General features: G+C 28.4%; 1 protein-coding gene across 1 annotated transcript in view; it reads left to right on the top strand.

Moving 5' to 3' along the window:
• Positions 1–20,771, top strand: part of LOC100215503 (uncharacterized) — a 208,094-nt gene that overhangs the window by 97,106 nt on the left and 90,217 nt on the right. The window contains exons 47-55 of the mRNA XM_065809523.1: positions 638–708; positions 804–940; positions 1,044–1,070; positions 1,185–1,374; positions 6,031–6,097; positions 12,896–13,049; positions 16,188–16,424; positions 16,537–16,734; positions 16,846–16,902. Of these exons, the coding sequence (XP_065665595.1) occupies positions 638–708; positions 804–940; positions 1,044–1,070; positions 1,185–1,374; positions 6,031–6,097; positions 12,896–13,049; positions 16,188–16,424; positions 16,537–16,734; positions 16,846–16,902 (1,138 nt within the window). The remainder of the gene's footprint in view (positions 1–637; positions 709–803; positions 941–1,043; positions 1,071–1,184; positions 1,375–6,030; positions 6,098–12,895; positions 13,050–16,187; positions 16,425–16,536; positions 16,735–16,845; positions 16,903–20,771) is intronic.

Here is a 20,771-nt window from a genome sequence, read left to right as displayed (position 1 = left end):
TGTTACTCCGTGCAGCGTCCTTGTTTGTCGAGATTGGTGTTTCGGAGTTAAAGATTTGAGAGAGGGTTGCTTATATTTTCCTTAATATAATTTCCATTATATTTAGGAAAGTATAAGCAATATTAAGGAAACACTTGTTAAAAATGAGATTTTTTAATGCTAAGAATTTTTATAATCCTTAGCTTGCATTATAGACAGACTGATTATTTATTGAAAATTCGTTGTTATGCTTATGTAATTATTTTTTGTTATAATATTGTAATTATTTTTTGTAATAATTATGTAATTATTTTTTGTTATGAATATGAAATTATTTATTGTTATAATTATGTAATTATTTTTTGTTATAATAATGTCAATATTTTTTGTTATAAATATGTAATTATTTTTTGTTATAATTATGTAATTATTTTTTGTTATAATTATGTAATTATTTTTTGTTATAATTATGTAATTATTTTTTGTTATAATTATGTAATTATTTTTTGTTATGAATATGAAATTAATTTTTGTTATAATTATGTAATTATTTTTTGTTATAATTATGTCAATATTTTTTGTTATAAATGTGTAATTATTTTTTGTTATAATTATGTAATTATTTTTTGTTATAATTGTGTCATTATTTTTATGTTAGATCACTCGTGTTTACATCGGTAGTGAAACATTTAAAGATGGCTTCAAGCGTGTAGTTGTCACTGGTTTCCGGTAAGCACTTGTTCAAAAGTATAGTTTAATTGTAAGTTTTTTTTCATTAACTTAATTTTTTCTTTATCTATGACTTGCTTGTTTGTTTTATTTAGTCCAGGGAGTGTTATTGTTGACTTTCAATTGCTGTTCAGCACATCTAGTGATGTTGACCCAATAGAACCACTCAAAGATCAAATTGCAACAGGAGAATTATCAGGGTTGACAGTTGATAAAACATCTTTGAAAATAAGTAAGTTCTCTCTTAATCACAAAAATATATCAATTATATGTGTACCAAAAATCTATGTTTTAATCTTATATATATTATAATTTTATCCTTTTTTTTTTTTTAGAAGTACCAACCAAAGATATGCGATCAAGTAAATTCAAAAATTTAATTCTAAAATTATAAATATTATATTATATATGGGTTAAAATGTAAATGTTTATTTAGTTTCAAAAAAAAAATGTATTTATTGAAATGTTTTTAACAGGTTCAGAAGGAGGTCTTTCGAAAGGTGGAAAAATTGCACTCGGTGTATTTTTTTCTCTTTTAATCCTTATGATTGGTGTAGTAGTAATTTATATGAGAAAGAAAAAATCTGGTTTCGAACACAAAATCTTTGACAATCCTAATTTTGATCAACAAAGATATTTAAAGACAATGAATGACTTGTCTGATTAGTTATAATTTGTTATGTAGCGCTCAATTCTGAAAATATTTTTCCTATTATAAATTTATTATAAGTTTATATGTTTTACATAATTTATAGAAAAAATTTATAATAAATTATGTGTTATATTTTATACATATTAACTATTTTTTACTTATATTGAAATTTTAGCTTTATAACACATGTATATATTAAATAGATTTAAACTTTCTTTTTATTTAGAGATTGTTTTTTAAATATAATTTTTTAAATAAGATTTCAGAATGTATGTAAGTGAAAATTTAATAATATAGATAAAAAAATATATTGAGTTTTTATTTTTGATATAAGTCATTTTTTAATATAAATGTAAGAAATCTAAAGACCTCAACTCAAATAGTATAGTCAGAAATAAAATTTTTATTTTTATTCATTATTCTATTTAAAGGCAGCAAAAAAAATCCTTGGCACACTTTCCACTTTACTTTATCCACTCAGACATGATTGTGTATAATTTTTTCAAGCTGACATTTTCAATGAGAATATAGTTTATTTTACTGTTTGCAAAAGATCAGGGTTAATGTTTACAAAAATTTATACAATTTATGGTTAATGTCATTTTTAGAACCACCCAAAATAGGCTTTATTATTTTTTTTTTTTATAACTAGTAATGTATGTTAACATCTCTTTTTCCCTCTTCCTCCATGTTTTTATAATTATTTTTTACCAATGAAACTCTTAAAAAATAATGTTTGAATAATCTTTGTAATCTATATAAAAGTTAATCTGGTTCATCAATTCATTAGTTAATCTAAAAGGTAATCTCTCTTTTGTTATAGATACTGTCCTTCTTTTTTATTTTATTTCCATGGAGTTTATATGTAGATAAACATGATAGACATTATGTATTAGGCAATATATTGCAATATTTTAGGCTATATTTTTCAGGCATTCGGAATGTGAACAGTCAAATATCCTTAATAAAGGTAAAAATTATGTAACTTGTTGCAAATCGTGATATGAAAACTAAAACTAGTAAATTTTAAACTATAGCGGTAGTGGTGTAGTGGTAGAGTGCTCGCCTCATAAGCGAGAAGTTCCGAGTTCAATCCTCACCACGTCTCTGCTAGTACCACGTTTAATTTGTTTCTTTGTGTAGCAGCCTTGTTCATCAATTTTCGTGTTTCGGAGCTACAGAGTTGAGTGAGGGTTGTAACCACAACTAAAATAGCCTCCTCGACTGTAGTGGTCTTCATGGCTTTGGGGAGGTGAACTAAAATAAATAAATAATATATATATATCAATATAATCTGTAACAAAACTGTGGAATTTTTGAAATTACAAAAATATAAACATACAATATTTAAAATTTTTTGAAAAGTTGTACAAACATGAAAAAAAATCCTAAATTTTAATAATGAAGTGGTTACAAATAAACACATAAGTTTCAGTCTGGGCTGTTAAATTTTGACCTGATTTCTAATTAGGCACTCTAAATTTTAGGATCTACAAATGTTTTTATTTGTAAGATTATAAAAACTGGAATCTAATGAAAAGCATTCACCTGAAGACAAACAAAAAGAAGCATTTTTTATTATGTTTTAGAGTTCATTCGGCATGGCCAAACTTATTTTATAAACAGGCACCAGAAAGTTTAAGTGAGTTTAAAATTCAAAGAACACTAGAAACAAAAATAAACAAATACTATTCTGATTGTATATATAAGCCTTTACAGTGGATTTTACTTTTACAGTGGACTCTCTTCTACTTCAGCAAACTTTTGTAGTCAATAAAGAACCTTTTTAAAAGTTTATTTCAAATTTATAAGAATACTTGAAGGCAAAAACATATCCATAGAAAGAATTTAAGTGTAACTGCTAATTAATTGTTTATTAAAAAGAGGTGAATGTCATGAATTAAAATTTAGTCCTGTAAAAATTTGTTGATGCAAGATAAGACCTTAGCTCATCCAATTTAAAAGCATTTGTTAAGAGTACATTTATTAACTTGAGAGGTTTTATCTTTGCAGATTTAAAAAAAAAAGAGAAAACACATAAATTATTGGTGTTATTAAATGCAAAACATATTTCATTCTTACTTTTTACTTTTTAGGTTATTTTTTTAATAAAATATTTGTGTTAAAAAGAAAATTCAACTTAAAAAGTTAAAACTTACTTTTTAAAAGTGTTTGTCATCAAACCCTAAAAATTGAGTTCTGAAAATATTAAACACTTCAAAGTTTTGCATACTTTCTTAGGTTTTCATTGAATTACTGTAAACGTTAACCCTGATACTGCTTGTCTAAACCAAGTTATGCCCTTTATCAAACTGTTAGCTATTTCAGTATGTCACCAGTAATCTGTCATGTGCATATATATATGTATATGATATATGTTACCATATATATATGTGTATGATATATGTATAGGATATGTATATGATATATGTTATATATATGTATATGATATATGTATATATATGTATGTATATGATATATGCATATATATATGTATATGATATATGTTATATATATGTATATGATATATGCATATATATATATGTATATGATATATGCATATATATATGTATATGTATATGAATATGATATGTATATGTATATGATATATGTATATCATGTATGTTTTGATTTGTATATATTTAGCATATTTAACAGTTTTTTTTGTATGTTAAGTATGTTTAATATTTACCTTCAGAATGACATATAAAAAAATCTAAACATTGTATGATGGCTATTTATTAAAAAAACGTAATTAAAAAATTATTTCTTGAGAAAATTCCCTTAAAAAGTACAATAAGTACCAATAATTAAAGAAATAATTTGATAGAATTGAATAAAATGTTTATTTTAAGTTTATATCGTTGGTATACAAAGGAAATGCACTAAAATGAGCGCAAGGTATATCTCAATATTTTGTAAAACTTTTTTTCCTAATGTTATCATAATGGTCTAAAGTTTTTTTTTAGATTGTTGTGTATCCTAGTTTTGCATAATTGTTGTTTATATTAAAAAAAGACTTTGCAAAATAATTTTGCGCAAATACGCAAAAAAAAAAAGTTTTTTTTTGTGCATAAATTATGAGAATCTTTTTTATTTTATTCTATATTTATACCACTATTTAGTATTTTAAGTTCTCTATCATTTGATATACCACACAAATTTAATAAATCAATTATTAATGAGTTATTAAGATTTTTTATTTCAACTATTACACAAAAACTTATTTGTTCATTATCTCAAAATGATGTTTTTAGACTTAATGCATTTCCCTTGTATACCAACAATATCTTCAAAGTAATTTTTAAGTATAATATATATTTTTAATTTCAGATTTAAGTTTGATATTTATTTTTAAAATTTTTTTTTAGTATATAAATAAACAACAAATGTGCAAATAAAGAAGATGCTAGCATTATACTTCATTTTGCTGGCCCAAACATTTCAAGGTAAAACATTTTAAAGCTGTATACTATAATTCATAAGTTTGAAAATGCAAAGAGATTTTAATCATTGAAAAATTAATTTTAGTTTTTTTGTACATGTATATATTAATTTGTTAATATATTACAGCCTTGTCAGCACAATATCATTAATTTACATAGGCTTTATAAGTATATTGATGGAGTTTTGTGTGTGTGTGTGTGCATGCGCGTGTGTGTTTGTGTGTGTGTGTGTGAAAAGAGAGTACACACATACTTATACATACATCAATTTTGATAGAAAAAATAACTACTTTTTTTAATTAACCAATAAAAATTATTTCAACTTATAAAGGTATCATAATATAATTTTGATGTTACATATAAAATTAAATAGTTGAAGTTTTTCCTTGTTTTGGTGCTTAATTTTTCTTTATTTTTTATGAGTTTTTTACAAACAGAACACTGTTTTTTTTACAAGGTACTTTATTTATTCATTATTGTTTATTTTTCAATGACCTTTCTGTTTGTTTTTTTGTCTAATATAGACCAAATACTTTCTGTTTGGTTTAAATCAGGCAACTGTTGGCCAAGGCATAACTGATATCAATATTAATTCAAAATCAATATTGTAACCAAATATGTCTAGATTCTTGATTCTTTTTATTCAACTGCCTTGTATGATTAGATTGGTTAAAACTTGTTGTCAATGTAAAAACATTATTTTATATTTGGTTCCTGTTCATTAGTTCTTTAGTTGTTGTATGCTGTGTGTCATAAGTTGTATAGTATATATATATATAACTAAGTTGTTGTATGTTGACACATGCTTAACCATAGTTCCATTCGCCTGCTACAGTTTTCCAACTTTTTGTGGTCTCAAATAAACCCCTAATATTAAAGTGTTATGTGATGCTTAAAGGTTGCCTTGCACTCTTGAGGTTAAATTATTTCCAAACATTTTTAAATAGTGATGTTGTCGATTTTAAAACAAGACATAAGTAGACTTATCTCTCCAGATAACTACCATTTTTTTTGACATGAAAAATTTTGTTGATGCAAACAGATTCAGCAACTTCAGGTTTGAAATAATTTTAGTGAACATGGCACAATGGTCAATTTTGGAAAATAATTATCCTGTTGGTGAATCAGCAACTGAAAGAGAATTAAGATCTTTAAAAACATCATTTGATAAAATTTCTGATATTCATTGTCTTAAAATATTCTTTTAGTTAATGATTTTTTTAGTCCAGATATTACTAAAAAAGAAGCAATTACCATGCTAGATGAGTATATTGTAGGAGCAGTCTTTATGGTTTTACAGCAAACAATATTATTATGGTAATGCTCCATTATGTAGTACATTTTCTTCAAAGTGTCTGGGCAGATCACAGAGGATTTGGTGACTGTCCAGAAATTTCTCTTGACAAATCAAACCCATAAACTTCTCAAGTCATAAATATGGAAAATTAAAAACCAAAAACCACCAATATAGAGGTATGACCAACAACAGAGCATTTATTATTCATAATTAAAATTTATTGCTAAAAAAAGACACAATTAAATGTACAAAGTGAAGTCAAGTGCTAAGGTTTTGATTTAGTCAATGCAAAAATTTCTATCCTGTGCCAGATTTTCCTAAAGTTTAAAGTGATATAAAATATTTTGAGAAAGTTTGCCCGTCCAACAGAACATACAATATTAAAATGTTTTGTTTCTTAAAAATTTAGGCTGAATAAAAGCCATGTAATTAATTAGGCCATGCAATTATTCCTGGAAATCCTGGAACTTTTTTTTTAATAGTACTATATTTCATTATCATGTTTTTATCCTTTAAAAAGTTATTACTTTGATTATGTAGATTTATATTTACTTATGCAATATAAATCTATTATTTGTATTCTAGAAATAACATAATAAAATTATCATGTATTTTTTAGAAAACAAAAAATATTTTGTTTAATGTTCCGCTCAGCACTATTAACATTATCTAATTAATAAATAGTATTCTAGCAGTTAATAGTATATTATGTGAAATTCTTGATGACCAATACAATGATTGACAGACAACTTCAAAGATTGCAAATTATATCAGAAAAAGTCAGGAAACCAAGATGAAAGAAATAAATTCCAAAGAACTGTTCGAAGATAAAAACTAGACGAATAGGAGTTTTTAGAGCTCAAGATGTGGCAGCAGTATTCCATACAAGGATGGATTTGAGATTTATAAAGATAAAGCATAGAATCCTGAGTAAGAAAATGGTGAGCACTGTAAAGAGATGCAACCTTAGCAGATGCTAATTTTCAATTGATTTGATATATGGCTTCCAGAAAAGATTGAAAGTAAGAGTTAGTCAGAGAAAATGAAGGATAGATGACTCATTGAGTACATTACCATTTATAATTATAGGAAGATCTAAATTATTGCGATAACGATTTTTGAGTTTTATCTGTGTTATAGTTCACCAGCCACTAAGAGCCCCATGCTGTGTCAGAAGTGAAATCTTTTTCCAGCTCAAATGCCCCCTTCCAAGCAATCAGAGAGTGTTGGTTTCTTTTCAAGACAAGAATAATGGTAGTACCATCAGCAAACAATGCCACCTTAGATGTGAGAATTTATGGGAGATTGTTAATGTAGATTAAAAATAGTGTAGGGCCAAGGATTGAAAGTTATTGAAGTTACAGGATATGAAGAAGGGTGCTGTCCATTGAGGACAACCTTAATACTATGATTGGTAAGAAAGGATTCAATAATCTTAAAGATATTACCTTATATATATTAAAGATATACACCATAAGAAGAAAGCTTATGGAGAAGACTAGCATGCAAAACTTTATCAAAAGCTTTAGAAATGTTGAGAGCGATAGCCTTAGCCTCCACATCTATCTAATGCACAATAAAACCTTTCAGTTATTATTGTTAACAAAGCAGCAGTAGAACAAGTAGATTGAAATAATATTGATGATCAGAAAGTAAGTTATTTTATTCAAGATGAGAGATTAAGTGCTTGTTAATTAAAGACTCAAAAACCTTGCTTAAGATAGGAAGAAGACTAATGGGATGGTTAGATAAGTCAAATTGCTTCCCAGAATTTTTGAAAATAGGGATAACAGATGCCAGTTGCCAGCTGGATGGAAAACAAGAATCAACAAGTCTAAGCATGAAATTACTTTTGATACAGAAGCTGGAGTGATACGAAAGTCAAGCAATTGACTAAACTATTTGTCGGCTATATCAGGTAGAATGCGACTAGTGGAGTCAAGAGATGATATTGATGAGAAGTTCTTAACAAATAATTCAGCCTTTAGGTCATGTCATTAGACAAGGTGACAAATCTGAACCATAAAAGATAGTTGGAATAAAAGATTTGCTCTTACTATAGATACTATTAAAGGTTCTCCAGAAGTTATGAGAGCCTAATTTTTGAGATAAAATACGAGATTTCGTGAATTGAGAATAGTGGGCTTTGGCATTAGACAAATTCTTTTTACAATGGTTTCTAGCGATAGTAAACAGATGTCTGTTTTCTGGAGAGTTGTTTTGCTGATAGATATGAAAGTAATGGTTTTGATCAGAAATTGCAGTAGCACAATAAAAGGAAAACCAAGGAGAGAGTGAAGCTTGACTTGGAATTGTTGAGAAGGAATAAAGGATTCCATGCTAGCCTGAATCCAAGAATTTATGTAAGAAGCACATTTGTCAGCAGGAAGATGAAAGATTTCTACCCATAGGCCATCACAAAGAAAATTACGAAAAGAAAAGTCCCAGTCAGCTTTACTGTAGTTTACAACTTTAAGGTAATTGTAAGATGTATGATGATACCCCTATTGATTCTAATGATGAAGAAGAATGAGATATTAGTTTTCGAGAGATCAAACCGTGATCAGAAGCACCCAAGGGTGAATGTGGAGAAACTGAGCACTGACTAGGATCAGAAACAAGACATAAGTTGAGTAGAGAAGCTAAATGATTCGGATTGTCCAGAAATCAAGTTAGAAAGTTGACAATTTGTGTTAGAGATTGAGAAAGGCAAAAGTTCAGTGACTCCTCAGGCATTAAGGCCCACTTTTTGTGGGTCTTAATGCCTGCAGAGTCACTGAAAGTAGACCCAAGCCATTTAGTGTGATGAGCATTAAAGTCACCAACAACAACGATATTGGCTGAAGGATAAAGAGAGAGTAGGATTGGCTGTAGATAGGATAAAGAGAGTGGCTGTAGATAGGATAAATAATAGGTGTAGATAGGATAAATAATAGGTGTAGATAGGATAAATAATAGGCTGTAGATAGGACAAATAATAAAAAAAATTGGCTGTAGATAGGATAAAGAGAGAGTAGGATTGGCTGTAGAGAGTAGGATTGGCTGAAGGATAAAGAGAGAGAAGGATAAAGAGAGAGGACTTCTTCAATTTGATCAGAAATAACATTGAAAAGAGTGCAGTCTTGAGATAGAAGAGAGCGATATAGAACAAAGAGAAAAGTGATAGAGTAAAGTGGTGCTAAACAAAAGCACATAAAAGAATAGTCAGTAAATTCTAACTTAAATGAGGCCTCCACAATGCACACCAAAAGTATGAACAGGGACACCATCCATGCGCAACATGGCACTGTTAGTACTCTGATATTTTACGGCTGTTGATGGAGTCAGCCTCTCTGAGAGCTACCACAGAGTTCAGGAAGCTGGACTACCAGCCGATTTCAGAACCATAAAACTGAATTTTAGAGCTGTACCCTCATTATCTTATTAGGAGATAATAGAATGAGTTGCCTAGTTTTTAAAACAGAGACACAAGCAAAACCTATGCATTGAGTGAAGAAGATCCAGCATTCAACAGCCTAAACTAGAAACAATGTATTATAAATACCTCTACACCAGCCTAATTGATGAAGAGAGGTGCAAGGCTGATCAACAGATAGAATCTGTTTACCCCTTAAGTCTTTGCCTAGGAAGAATTTTTACAAGACAGTAGCCAGATGCATTTAACATCTGCCCAAGATGAGTATTTTTTTTAAGACACCACACAGTGGGTCAGTCAGTGGACATTGCTCAAAAATCAATGTTACCAAAATAAAATTAAGTTAGTTGTTATTGAAAGCCAAATAAATTCCAGTACATTAAAAAAAAAATTAATTCAAAAGCATGATTTTTTTAGGAAATATACTAGTTTGAATAACATAAATTTATTGCAAAAGATAGGTAAAAGGTGTAAATGATACATACAAGTCATTTTTGACATTATATAAGAAAAAATGTCACTATATAAGCAGTGCTAATGTGATAGTTGTATGTAGAGACAATTTTAGACTGCAGTTTATGAAAATATGAATGTTAACTTCATAGATTATTAGTATTAATATTTTTTAGATGTTATAACCTTATGAAACAACTAAAATTTAGCAAAATTTTAGTGATTTTTAACTAATTTTTTATCAGAAAAAATAATCAAAAAGTGCTAAGTTGGCACTAGTAAACCCATATATTTTTAAACTCCTATAACAAAGAGGATTAAGATTTTTTAACTAAATTGCGCCAACTTAGCACTTTTTAACTAAATTACGCCAACTTTTGAATAAAAAAAAGTAAAAGAATGACCCTACCCTTATAGTTTAAATTTTTATAAAATATATTAAAAATATTAATGCAAATAGTTTTACATTATTTTGTACATATTTATATAAGGGGAAGATGTGTTCTAAGGATTTGTGTCTTGAAACAAAAAGTCTTGTTATTCACTTTTTAGCAAGACAAGACGAGACAAAACAAGACTAATTTTTCTTGTCGTGAAATGTCTTGAATCAATCAAGACCAACTTTATAGAGTGTCAACTAAAACAAGAAATATCAAGATTTTTCTTGTTATTTTTTTTAACAATACTAGTATTGAAATTGTTATTATTATTATTATTTTTTTTCCTAGTTTTTGCTGTAGCTGGTAGAATCCCCAGCAGGTGTATCAATAAAAGTTTCATAAATATGTGTAATTTGTCACTTATGTATTGTATCATAAATTTTTTTAAATTCCTTCAAGGATTTTATGTTGACAACTCAGATGCATCTTGTAGACCAATAAGTATTGGTCCTCGTTTTAACGAATTACTTGACCTCAGTCTTTTAATAAAAACTTAACTGTAGAACCAATATCTTCTAAAATTTGATTTGCTTTATCTTTGTCTTCTGTAGATTTTTCTTTTAAGTTTGACTTTTGAAACTCAGGCAATTCGAATATAACACCATTTTTAAACGTCCTTTCCCTCTCTTTCTGTTCATTCATTGTACCATTTATAACTATTAGTTGTTCTATTGGTACTTTATTTCTTGACACGACTGATGCCCAGTTATGAATTTCTGGAACACCCTGAGATATAATTTGTTGATCTCCAATTTTTAGTTTTAAATTATTTATTTCTAAATCTTGAATATCAATTTTTTTTTGTTGCGGTTCAATTATTTTTCTGAGATTTTCAATTTCCACCAAAAGTTCTGCTTTAACCACCTCAAGCTGACCTTTTTGAATATTTGTCATTATTTAATTTATCCCTTGGGAATTGATGCGGTTTTGTTATGATATTGTTTGATACAGTTGAATACAGATGTAAGTTTAAATAACTTCTGTTAAGAAAAAAATACGAAAACTTCCAACAAGTATGTAAACATTGTTAGCAAAGTTAAATCTTGTATAAAAGTGTTACAATTCAAAATCATTTACCTTGAATTGATGTTATGATTTAATCTTTTGTGAAATAAAATAAAAAATTTAGTCTTGCTATTTAGAGAGTGAATACAAAACCAAAATCAGCAATCTTGAAAAGTGTTGTCAAGTCTTGGTATTCTTGAAATGTCAAGTCTTGGTATTCTTGAAATGATTACAATGTAACAAGACTGCAATATTAAGTCTTGATAGGTCTTGAAATGTTTCAACACCGTGTAGGTTTAATAGTGGTATTGGTATAAAATTATTTCAAGATGCAGACCCTTAATGTGTTCAGTAAAAGTGTTTGTCTAGAAATTAAAAAAAGGATTAAAACCAATTTTTGACCAACACATACACCCTGCTCTCTTTTCAATTGAACTTTTTTTTTGAACAAATTTATTCTAGTACAGCCATTGATAAAAAAAATATTGTAGTATTGAAATCTGTTTTAAAATAAACTAACTGCAAAAGTTAAAATCAAAACTGAGAGCTTTTTGTGTTATACTTGCAAATATAACAGATAGTATACTTATATTTGCTAAGTCACTTGGCTCCAATGAATTGACATTTGCACAAAAAATATGCTTAAAAAAATGAGCTACGCTGGCATGAATTGACATTTGCACAATAAAACAAGCTTAAAAAAATGAGCTACGCTGGCATACAATTCAAGGCTAATAAGGAAACCTTGTTTAAAGAGTATGTTAAAGAATAACTCTTTCAATAAGTTTCCAATAGAAACAATGTTAATTTAAACAGTTTGTGCTTTTGGTAGGCATTCATGTACAAACCAAGAAAAAACTTTTTAGATTAAATCACCACAAATGCGTCTTTCATTTAGTGAGGTAAAATGAAGAAATGATAATCAGGCTTGGCTGGATAACACTCTTAGAGAGGGAATTGCTTTGGTGGCGCGGTTTTGGACTTTTTCAAGTTTTTGATGTTGCGAGCAGAAAGAGAATTCCATACAGGAGCACCATACTTGAGGTGAGGTCTGACAAGGGATGTGTATAGTCTCTTCCAAACATGAGCGTTTTTATAGATAAAAGATTTCTTTAATTGAATGAGAACAGAGTTAGCTTAAGATGATATTATTTCAATGTGAGTGTCCCATTTAAGAATGCGGGAAATGAAATGCCAAAATCTCTTTCGTTGTAAGAAGAATCAAAATGCTGCATCTCTTGCTGAATCAAGATATAGTATTGGTGATTAGGACTTTTACTTTTGTTAAAACGTATGATGAGGCACTTTTTGTAGTTAAGATGTAAGTGCCAGGTTAGAGTCCAAGACTTGATGTGATTTATATCCTTTTGGAACAAAGCTGGGCTCTCAGGTGTCATGTTGGTGGAAATAACTTTGCTGTCATCGGCGTATAACTTCATTGGATTGCTAATAAGGTCTATAATGTCATTGATGTATAAGATGAATAGAAGAGGTCCTAGAGAAGATCCTTGTGGGACACCACTGGTGACTGGTAACCAATATGAACAAGGGGAATCCATGAGAACTCGTTGTGTTCTGTTAGAAAGAAAAGAGTTTATCCAATTAAGAAGCATAGAGATACCATTACCAGAAAGTTTGTGAAGCATAAGATTATGAAGTGTGTCAGATGCTTTTTCACAATCTAGATATAAGGCATCTACACTATAGCCTTTTGCCATTGAGTATGAGATCTGATCAAAAGTTTCCAATAAATTTGTAACGCATAATTTATTTGGCACAAATTCGTGCTGATTTTGAGATAAAAGATTATTAGGGCATAGATACTTAGTTAAACAATCTTTTATAATGTGCTCTAGGATTTTGCAGCAGACAGAAGTTAAAGAAATGGGTCTGTAGTTTGATGCATCAAGTTTAGATCCTTTCTTGTGAAGTGGTGTAATGTTTAAAACAAATGTTTTTTATCTCTAAATGTGGAACATTTAGAGATAAAAAACATTTGTTGTGAACATGTGGGCGAATTGTCCAAGTCTGCAGGCTTATGCATGTTTCTTGAATGCTGGCAGTGATTGACTTTAACTTAAAAGAGTAAAAATAGATAAAAAGAATTTGTTAAAGATTGTAGCTATATGGCTACATATGATCAGTTTGTAACTTTGATCGGTAATGTTTCTATTTGACTTTTTCATAGATCTTATTTGATTTTTAACTTTAAGTTTCATGTTTATGTATTGATATATAAGTTTCGGATTTGTCTTGGCTTTTTCTGATATAGGTTTTTCATATTGAGCAATAAAATAAGAGTTTGTTTTACTTTTTTGCAGCTATTGTTGTATTTTGTAGTGTCCATACGCCAGTTCCGGTCTTTGCTTCTATAATAAAGTTTATTTTTATTTTTTATTGCAGAGATTGCTTTCTTTGTGATCCAAGGTTTGTGTAAAACAGAATAATGCCATTTAATTGCTGGTATTTGAAAATTACATTCCTCAATGTAGATTGGAATGCTTCATAGCATTCATTAATATTTAAATTTCTTTTAAATGTCAACTGGGTTAACTGTTTAAAAAACAGTTAACCCAGTTGACATCTTTGAAATACAGTTTTAGTTTAACGAAATTAACATCTTAAAAATCTTGTCGAGATGAAGAAAATAAATTTCTAGGAGGGTTTGAAGATTCTATAACGAAATTCTAAGTTAGAATTAAATGAGCTTATCCTTTTTTGGTGTTGAGAATGTCTTTCAAGAGAAAATATGCATTGAGTAGACTCAGTTAAAATAAGATCTAGAGTGCTAGATGGGCCTAGTAAAGAGTTCAATTGAAAAGTATTAAAATTGATATGCTGTGTTAAATGATTTAAATCAAATGTCCTAATAAATTCTTCAGCTAGCGGGTTTGTGGTGGTTGCAGTATTGTTAGACCATGTGGTACAGTCAAGGTTAATCTCCTGTGGAGATTGGTTGTTTACAAGTTCATTGCTGAAAGGTGGACAGTATATACAACCAACAAAAATTTTTTTAGTTTCAAGGTTAACTGAACACCAAACTTGATCAGAGTCAGTATTGTTAAGTTGAGAATGTTCTACTTTATGACTTATTAGTGTATCTGATATAAATATGCAGACTACACCATGAAAATTAATTTTGTGATCACGCCTAAATGTAATATAATTATTGAGATTAGAGTTTTCATTAACCATGTTTCTGTTATGAAGACAAGGCTAGGTGGTGCTTTTGAAGTTTGAATAAGAGCTTTGCAGCTAAAATGTGCGGAGCTTTGCAGCTCCCCAAGTTTCACTAGGTTGCATTTGTATAAAAACAACTAAAGTTTTTAAGATGTTTTGTTGTGTTAATGTTATTATTAAAAATCATTTTTATATTGTTATTGATTCTGTTGTGGACTGATTTAAGTTGTAATTCTGTTTTATTGTGTTTAAGATCATATTTTTTTTCCAAAAGTTGAGTCCCAAACTCCATTAACACATGTGACTCTACCACTATGGATGGCAAAACGAAAGGCTTGATCCTTTTACAGGCTTTCTGTTGAGCCTGTTACATTCTATACATAGTAGTTTTGATTGCCTCTGTTGAGCAGGAATTTTATCTGGATTGATGAAGATTCCATTTCGAGCATTGTTAAGTCTAAGTTTATGAGCAACTTTAAGAACTGTGTTTCTTTCTTCTACGTTATTAAAAACTACTTGTAATGGATCTGCTTGTGTTGCAATGCTTTTGCCACCTCTGAAGCGTCTAATAGCGACATGTTTCATTCACCATTTAGTTCGTTTAACAGTGATGCTACCAGCGCTTTATCATGTTAAAACAGTCAGCAGTGACTAGAGAAGATGATGTCTCAGTGCCAAAAAATAGTAATACTTTTTTGTTTTTTTTCCCTTTCCTGAACTTCAAGTGCATTTGCATCAAGTAATTTTAATTGAGCATTTGATCTAGTTACTTTGCCTTTTCCAGAAACAACTGAGGCCCAGCTGGAGTTCGTTGAATTACTGCTGCTAGTGTTAGATTCTAAAGAAAGTGATGAAATAATGCTGACATCTGTGGCCCTCTGTTTCTCTAATGCTGTTACTTTTGCATCTTGAATAAGTTTTTCTTTTTGAAGATACTCTATTTGTTCACGCAAATTAGAGTTTTTATCTCTTAGAATATGAATTTCATTTGTCATGGCTGTTTTAAATGCTAGAAACTCATATTGAAGTTCTTTGTTTTTACTTAAAGCATTAGCAACTAGATTTGCTTTCAGTTGTATGGCTGACATTTCCAACTTCTGACTTGATGAAATTTGTAATTTCCTATCAGGGTAGGAGGGCTGCCACCCTTAATAACAGTGGATTATCTCTTGGTTGTGAAATATTTTATATATTAAGTTAACTTTATTAACACAATTAGAACTGTTAGTTTTTTTTCCTTATATATATATATATATATATATATATATATATATATATATATATATATATATATATATATATATATATATATATATATATATATATATATATATATATATATATATATATATATATATATATATATATATAATAATGCAACATTAATAATAGTTCAACATTAGTTAAATTTAATTCCATTTAATTTTATTTTTTGTCAAGGTGTTTATTACTTCCTTGGCCATGCAAATAATATATATCTTTGTTTGTTAAAAATATGCTGTGCATCCTGTTTTTAAACTATTAAATATTTTTTCAAATGTTTATATGATTGTTAAATGAATAAGTTTTTGTTTAATAATTATTTTTTTAGAGAGTTATGGTGGTAAATGTTATGATGGCTGGATTGAGAACAAAGATTTATGCTATTTATTTAATAATGTAACCGAAACAACACCAGGGCAAACCTGGGATGATTCTCTTTCATCTTGTAAACAATTTGGAGGGAATTTATTAAGTGTAGAAAATGCAGCAGAAAATTTGTTTCTATCAAGATATTTTAAAAACAACTTAGATATACCGTTCATGAATAGGCAGCGTTACTGGATTGGTATAATACTTTTGTTTATAACAATAATTTGTTTGATAATTTTTATAGACATAATCAGTTAATGACAATAATTTATCTAATAATTTTTAAAGGCATAATTCTTTTTTAAAAGGTCTCAGTGATAAAAAGACTGAAGGAAAGTTTGAGTGGTCTGATAATACAATTTTTAATTTCACTAATTGGGGCCCAAGTCAACCAAGCATGTCTTTTAGTCGTCATGCAGAAGACTGTGTAGTAGCAATATCTGATGGCTCTTGGTATGACTATTCTTGTCGCAGTCTTTTTGGATTTATTTGCAAAGCAAAGATAGGTGCATTAATAAATCATTTATTATTGTTTATTGTGTTAGAATATATAACAAAAGTGATCATAATTTAAAATTTTATACAGTTTCACAGAAGTATTGAAAACTATTTAATAGGTGCAGCAACACTGGCACCAACAACTTTGTCACCATTACCAGACTACTTCACTGATAGTAAGAATTTGAATTTAAATTTTAAAATTTTGATGTTTAGTATTCGAATTTTAGATTTTATATTTTTTTAGATTATATATTATTTAGTATATATTGATTGTTATTATTATTGTAAGAATCAATAATAATATGTGTAAAGTTTTTACTTTCAAGTTGCTGAAATTGTTAATAAAATGCAAGCTTATTTAGAGTAAAAGCGGGTCAAACCGATCATACCATTTTTTCGATCACTGATTGAAAAATTTAAATAAAACCGGAACTGATAGGAATATTTAAAAAATAAAAACTCCAGAAGAAAGAGAATCATCTCCTCTATTGAAATGTGTCAAAATAAAATCCAAGTAATTTTTCAGTCATTTTGTTTTTATAAAAGTTTAAAAGAGATTTTTAAAAATTTGCTTTTTTCTTGTTATCGTAATAATTCGGGAACCATAATTCCTTTAAAAATAATTTTACCTCTATCTTGTAGAAAATTTAATTTTAATACCGATTACATAATTTTTTTTCGTTTTATAGTTAAAAATTAGACAAAAAAATAAGAAAAATTAATATTAAATTTTTTCTGGTAAAACCCATCATTCACTTATTTACTTTAAATTCCTTTATTAAGTAGAATGTGAATTTTTAAATTAGGTACCTAGGTGAATTAAATTATTGGATTTTCTCATGTGTTAGTTCCGGGTTCTTCCTATATAAAGTTATTTTACAAAAATGACTCAATGATATCAATCAGGTCTATTTAAAAACGGCAGGCCTGGCAAAGACTGGTTTTATGCATTTATAAACCGATGGTCTAAAGAAATCTCCACAAGAAAAACTCACACTTTAGCATCTGCCAGAGCCGCTTCTTGTACGCAATAAATAATTGATAATTCTTTTGAAGTTGTCACTAAACAATATCAATTGTCTGGGATAACTTCTGGTTGTCACATTTGGAATTTCGATGAAACGGGTTTCTGTGGTGATCAAGGCAAAGCAACTGTAGTATGTTGAAAAGGTGCAAAGCGTGTTTTGAAACTCTTTGGTAACAATGAAAAAATCCATTATACAGTGAACAATTGCTGTAATGCTGATGGATACTTTACACCACCATTCGTAGAGAGCTGAGTGGGCTTTAGGTAGTCCAACTGGCACCAAATATTCAATTTCTAAATCTGGTTGGATGGAGCATGACACATTTATTGAATGGTTGAAGAAAGTGTATATACCAGAATGTCGAGCTATTAGTGGTACTTATATTTTACATCTTGATGGACATACGTCTCACGTCAGTTTAACAGCTGTATTGCTATGTCGGGAAAACAATATAATTTTGATTTGTCTACCAGCCCACTCATCTCACATTTTTCAGCCATTGGACAGAGGTGTCTATTGCCATGTTAAGCAAGTGTGGAAGGCAGTTCTTACCAAATATTACAAAGACACAAAATGCAAAAACTTAGATAAAGAAAACTTTCCTACATTGCACGCTATTGCTGGTTTTGAATATACTGGGTTATTTCCACTTAACAAAAACAAAATCAATCAACAGGCATTAGCTATCTCCAAAATGTTTAATCAACCGACGTCTTCAATGCCATTGCGAACAATAAAGTCTTTAGCATTATCTTCTGAACCAGCAACAGCAGCTTCGAGGTTCGACAAGTACAGAGCACTACATGAGAGAATGAAAATCGAAATGGAAAATGAGCTAAAGAGTTTTTTTCAAGAAAAAAATCAGTCTCATGTAAAAAATTCGAGGCAACCTAATATTCCAAAAATTGCTGGCCAATTTATTACAGAACGCGGTGTTGCAAATCATCTCAAAAAAAGAGAAGAAGTTAAGCAACTCAAATTAGCTGAAAAACAAGCTAAAAAGCGTAAACCCATCTGCAAACTCATAATGCCATTGCCAAACCCTGCAGAAAAAGAAGTTACTCAAAATATAGAACAGATTACAACACCTTCAGCCAAAAGATGAAAAGTTATTAAATGCAGAAAGTGTAAAAAAGAATTACATTCTGACATAATGTCATCCAAAAAATTTTGTAACGGTTTCAGATTTTTTTTGTTGTAAAAAATGTAAACCTTAAATCTTTTATTATTTCTGTATGCTAAATAAAATATATATATAGCATATTTCTGTATGCTATATAAAAAATATATAAAAATATATACATTTACATATATAAAATGTTAAATTTATTAAATGTATTTTATATTGATCGGTTTTAACAGACTTTCTGCCAAAAGTGATCGTTTTTTTCTTCTAGTTTTCATATTTTCAAATACAATTGAAAAAAAAAAAATTAATTAACAATATGCTTGTTGGTATTTTTTATCTTATTTAAAAAAAATAGTAAAGTTACTTGGTTTTTATTGTTTGGTGATCGGTTTGACCTGCTTTTACTCTATTTAACTTAGTATAAAATAATCTGCTTAATAAAAATCTAAAAACCTAAATATAGGTTTTAAAATAGCTAAACAGTTGTTTCATTTCTTAACCTGCTATCTTTATGTAACTTTATATAACTAAAGGAAATAAATATGTTGCAGGCCTTGTTTTTAAGTGTTAAACAGCGCGCAATTTACTTATGCATTAAGCAATTTTATGTATGCTAAAAGCAATTTTGGTTAAGTGACTTTTTATCATTTTTTATTATTTAAATTAGTCTAAAGATATCTTTTAAACAGTAAAATAAAAAAAGTAAACGTTATAAAATTCACTTAAAAGTTTAAATGACAATTGTGTAAAATGCAGCTCGCCTCATAAGCGAGAAGTTATGAGTTCAATCCCCACCATATCCCAGGAAATACCTTGCTTAACTTATTTCTAAGTGCAGTGGCCAAGGTTTGTATTTTGGAGTTATAGAGTTAAGAGAGGGTTGTAACCACAATTAAAGTAGCCTTCCGTCTGTAGTGGCCTTCTTGGCCTTAAGGAGGTAAATTAGTTTTAAAAAAAGAAAAAAGGTTTTTTACGAAAGTTTGAATGGCGTCAGATATTTAATTGCTATAAAACTCAAAGAAAATTTAAATTTTTGTTAAGCTAACCTTTTATGGAAATATTTAGTATTAAAAAATTATTTTGTGGATCATTAACAACACGTAATTAGTTTATATCCATATTTAAGAAATAAAAGTAAGAAATAAAGTTTTACATATTTTAATTCAAATATCAAGAAAAAAAAGAGAAGTTAGTTTATATCAGATTTTAAAAAATGTAATTATGTAGCAATAATACTGGAAGAAAATAAACATTCCACATAATTAACATTTCTACATTGTTTTTGTTGAGTTAATTTTTCAATTGAACCTGTTTTTTCTCCCATTTTTTCCCCATAATCCTCTAAAAAATTGCTCTTTGCTACAAGAGCTATTTTTTGAGGAATAAATGCAAAGCCAAAAAATTATTGCTCACTTGACCTATTTTATTGGTTTGTCGTATTATAGACTACTTGGTTTGCTTAGATTTAAACCACAATATTTTCTACTACAGGCATGTACTACACTCATCATGAAACCAAATTTTTTTTGTGGAACCCTTTTTTTTTTACAGAAATACAAAAATAAAACAAAAACTATAACTTTAATAAAACTTAGTTTATTAGACTAAGAAGTATTATGAATTCTCTCTCTGTATAAAGTAAGATGTTTTATGAATTCTTTCTGTATTAAGTAAGAAGTATTATGAACTCTATCTTTGCATATAGTAAGAAGTATTAAATTTCAAACATTTACATAAGTATATAGTTTCAAATATATTTTCCTTACAATCTAAAATGAAAAATTAATGATTTACTATTAAGTAGAAAATGGTACTAAACCAAAGAAAGAATATTAAATAAATTTTGTTTTAAAATGTTAACAAAAAAAAATTAAATAACATTAAG

This window comes from Hydra vulgaris, chromosome 11 (genome assembly GCF_038396675.1).
Source record: "Hydra vulgaris chromosome 11, alternate assembly HydraT2T_AEP".
Taxonomy (NCBI): domain Eukaryota; kingdom Metazoa; phylum Cnidaria; class Hydrozoa; order Anthoathecata; family Hydridae; genus Hydra; species Hydra vulgaris.
The sequence above is the reverse complement of the archived record's forward strand: the minus strand, read 5'-3'. Positions and strand labels throughout refer to the sequence as shown.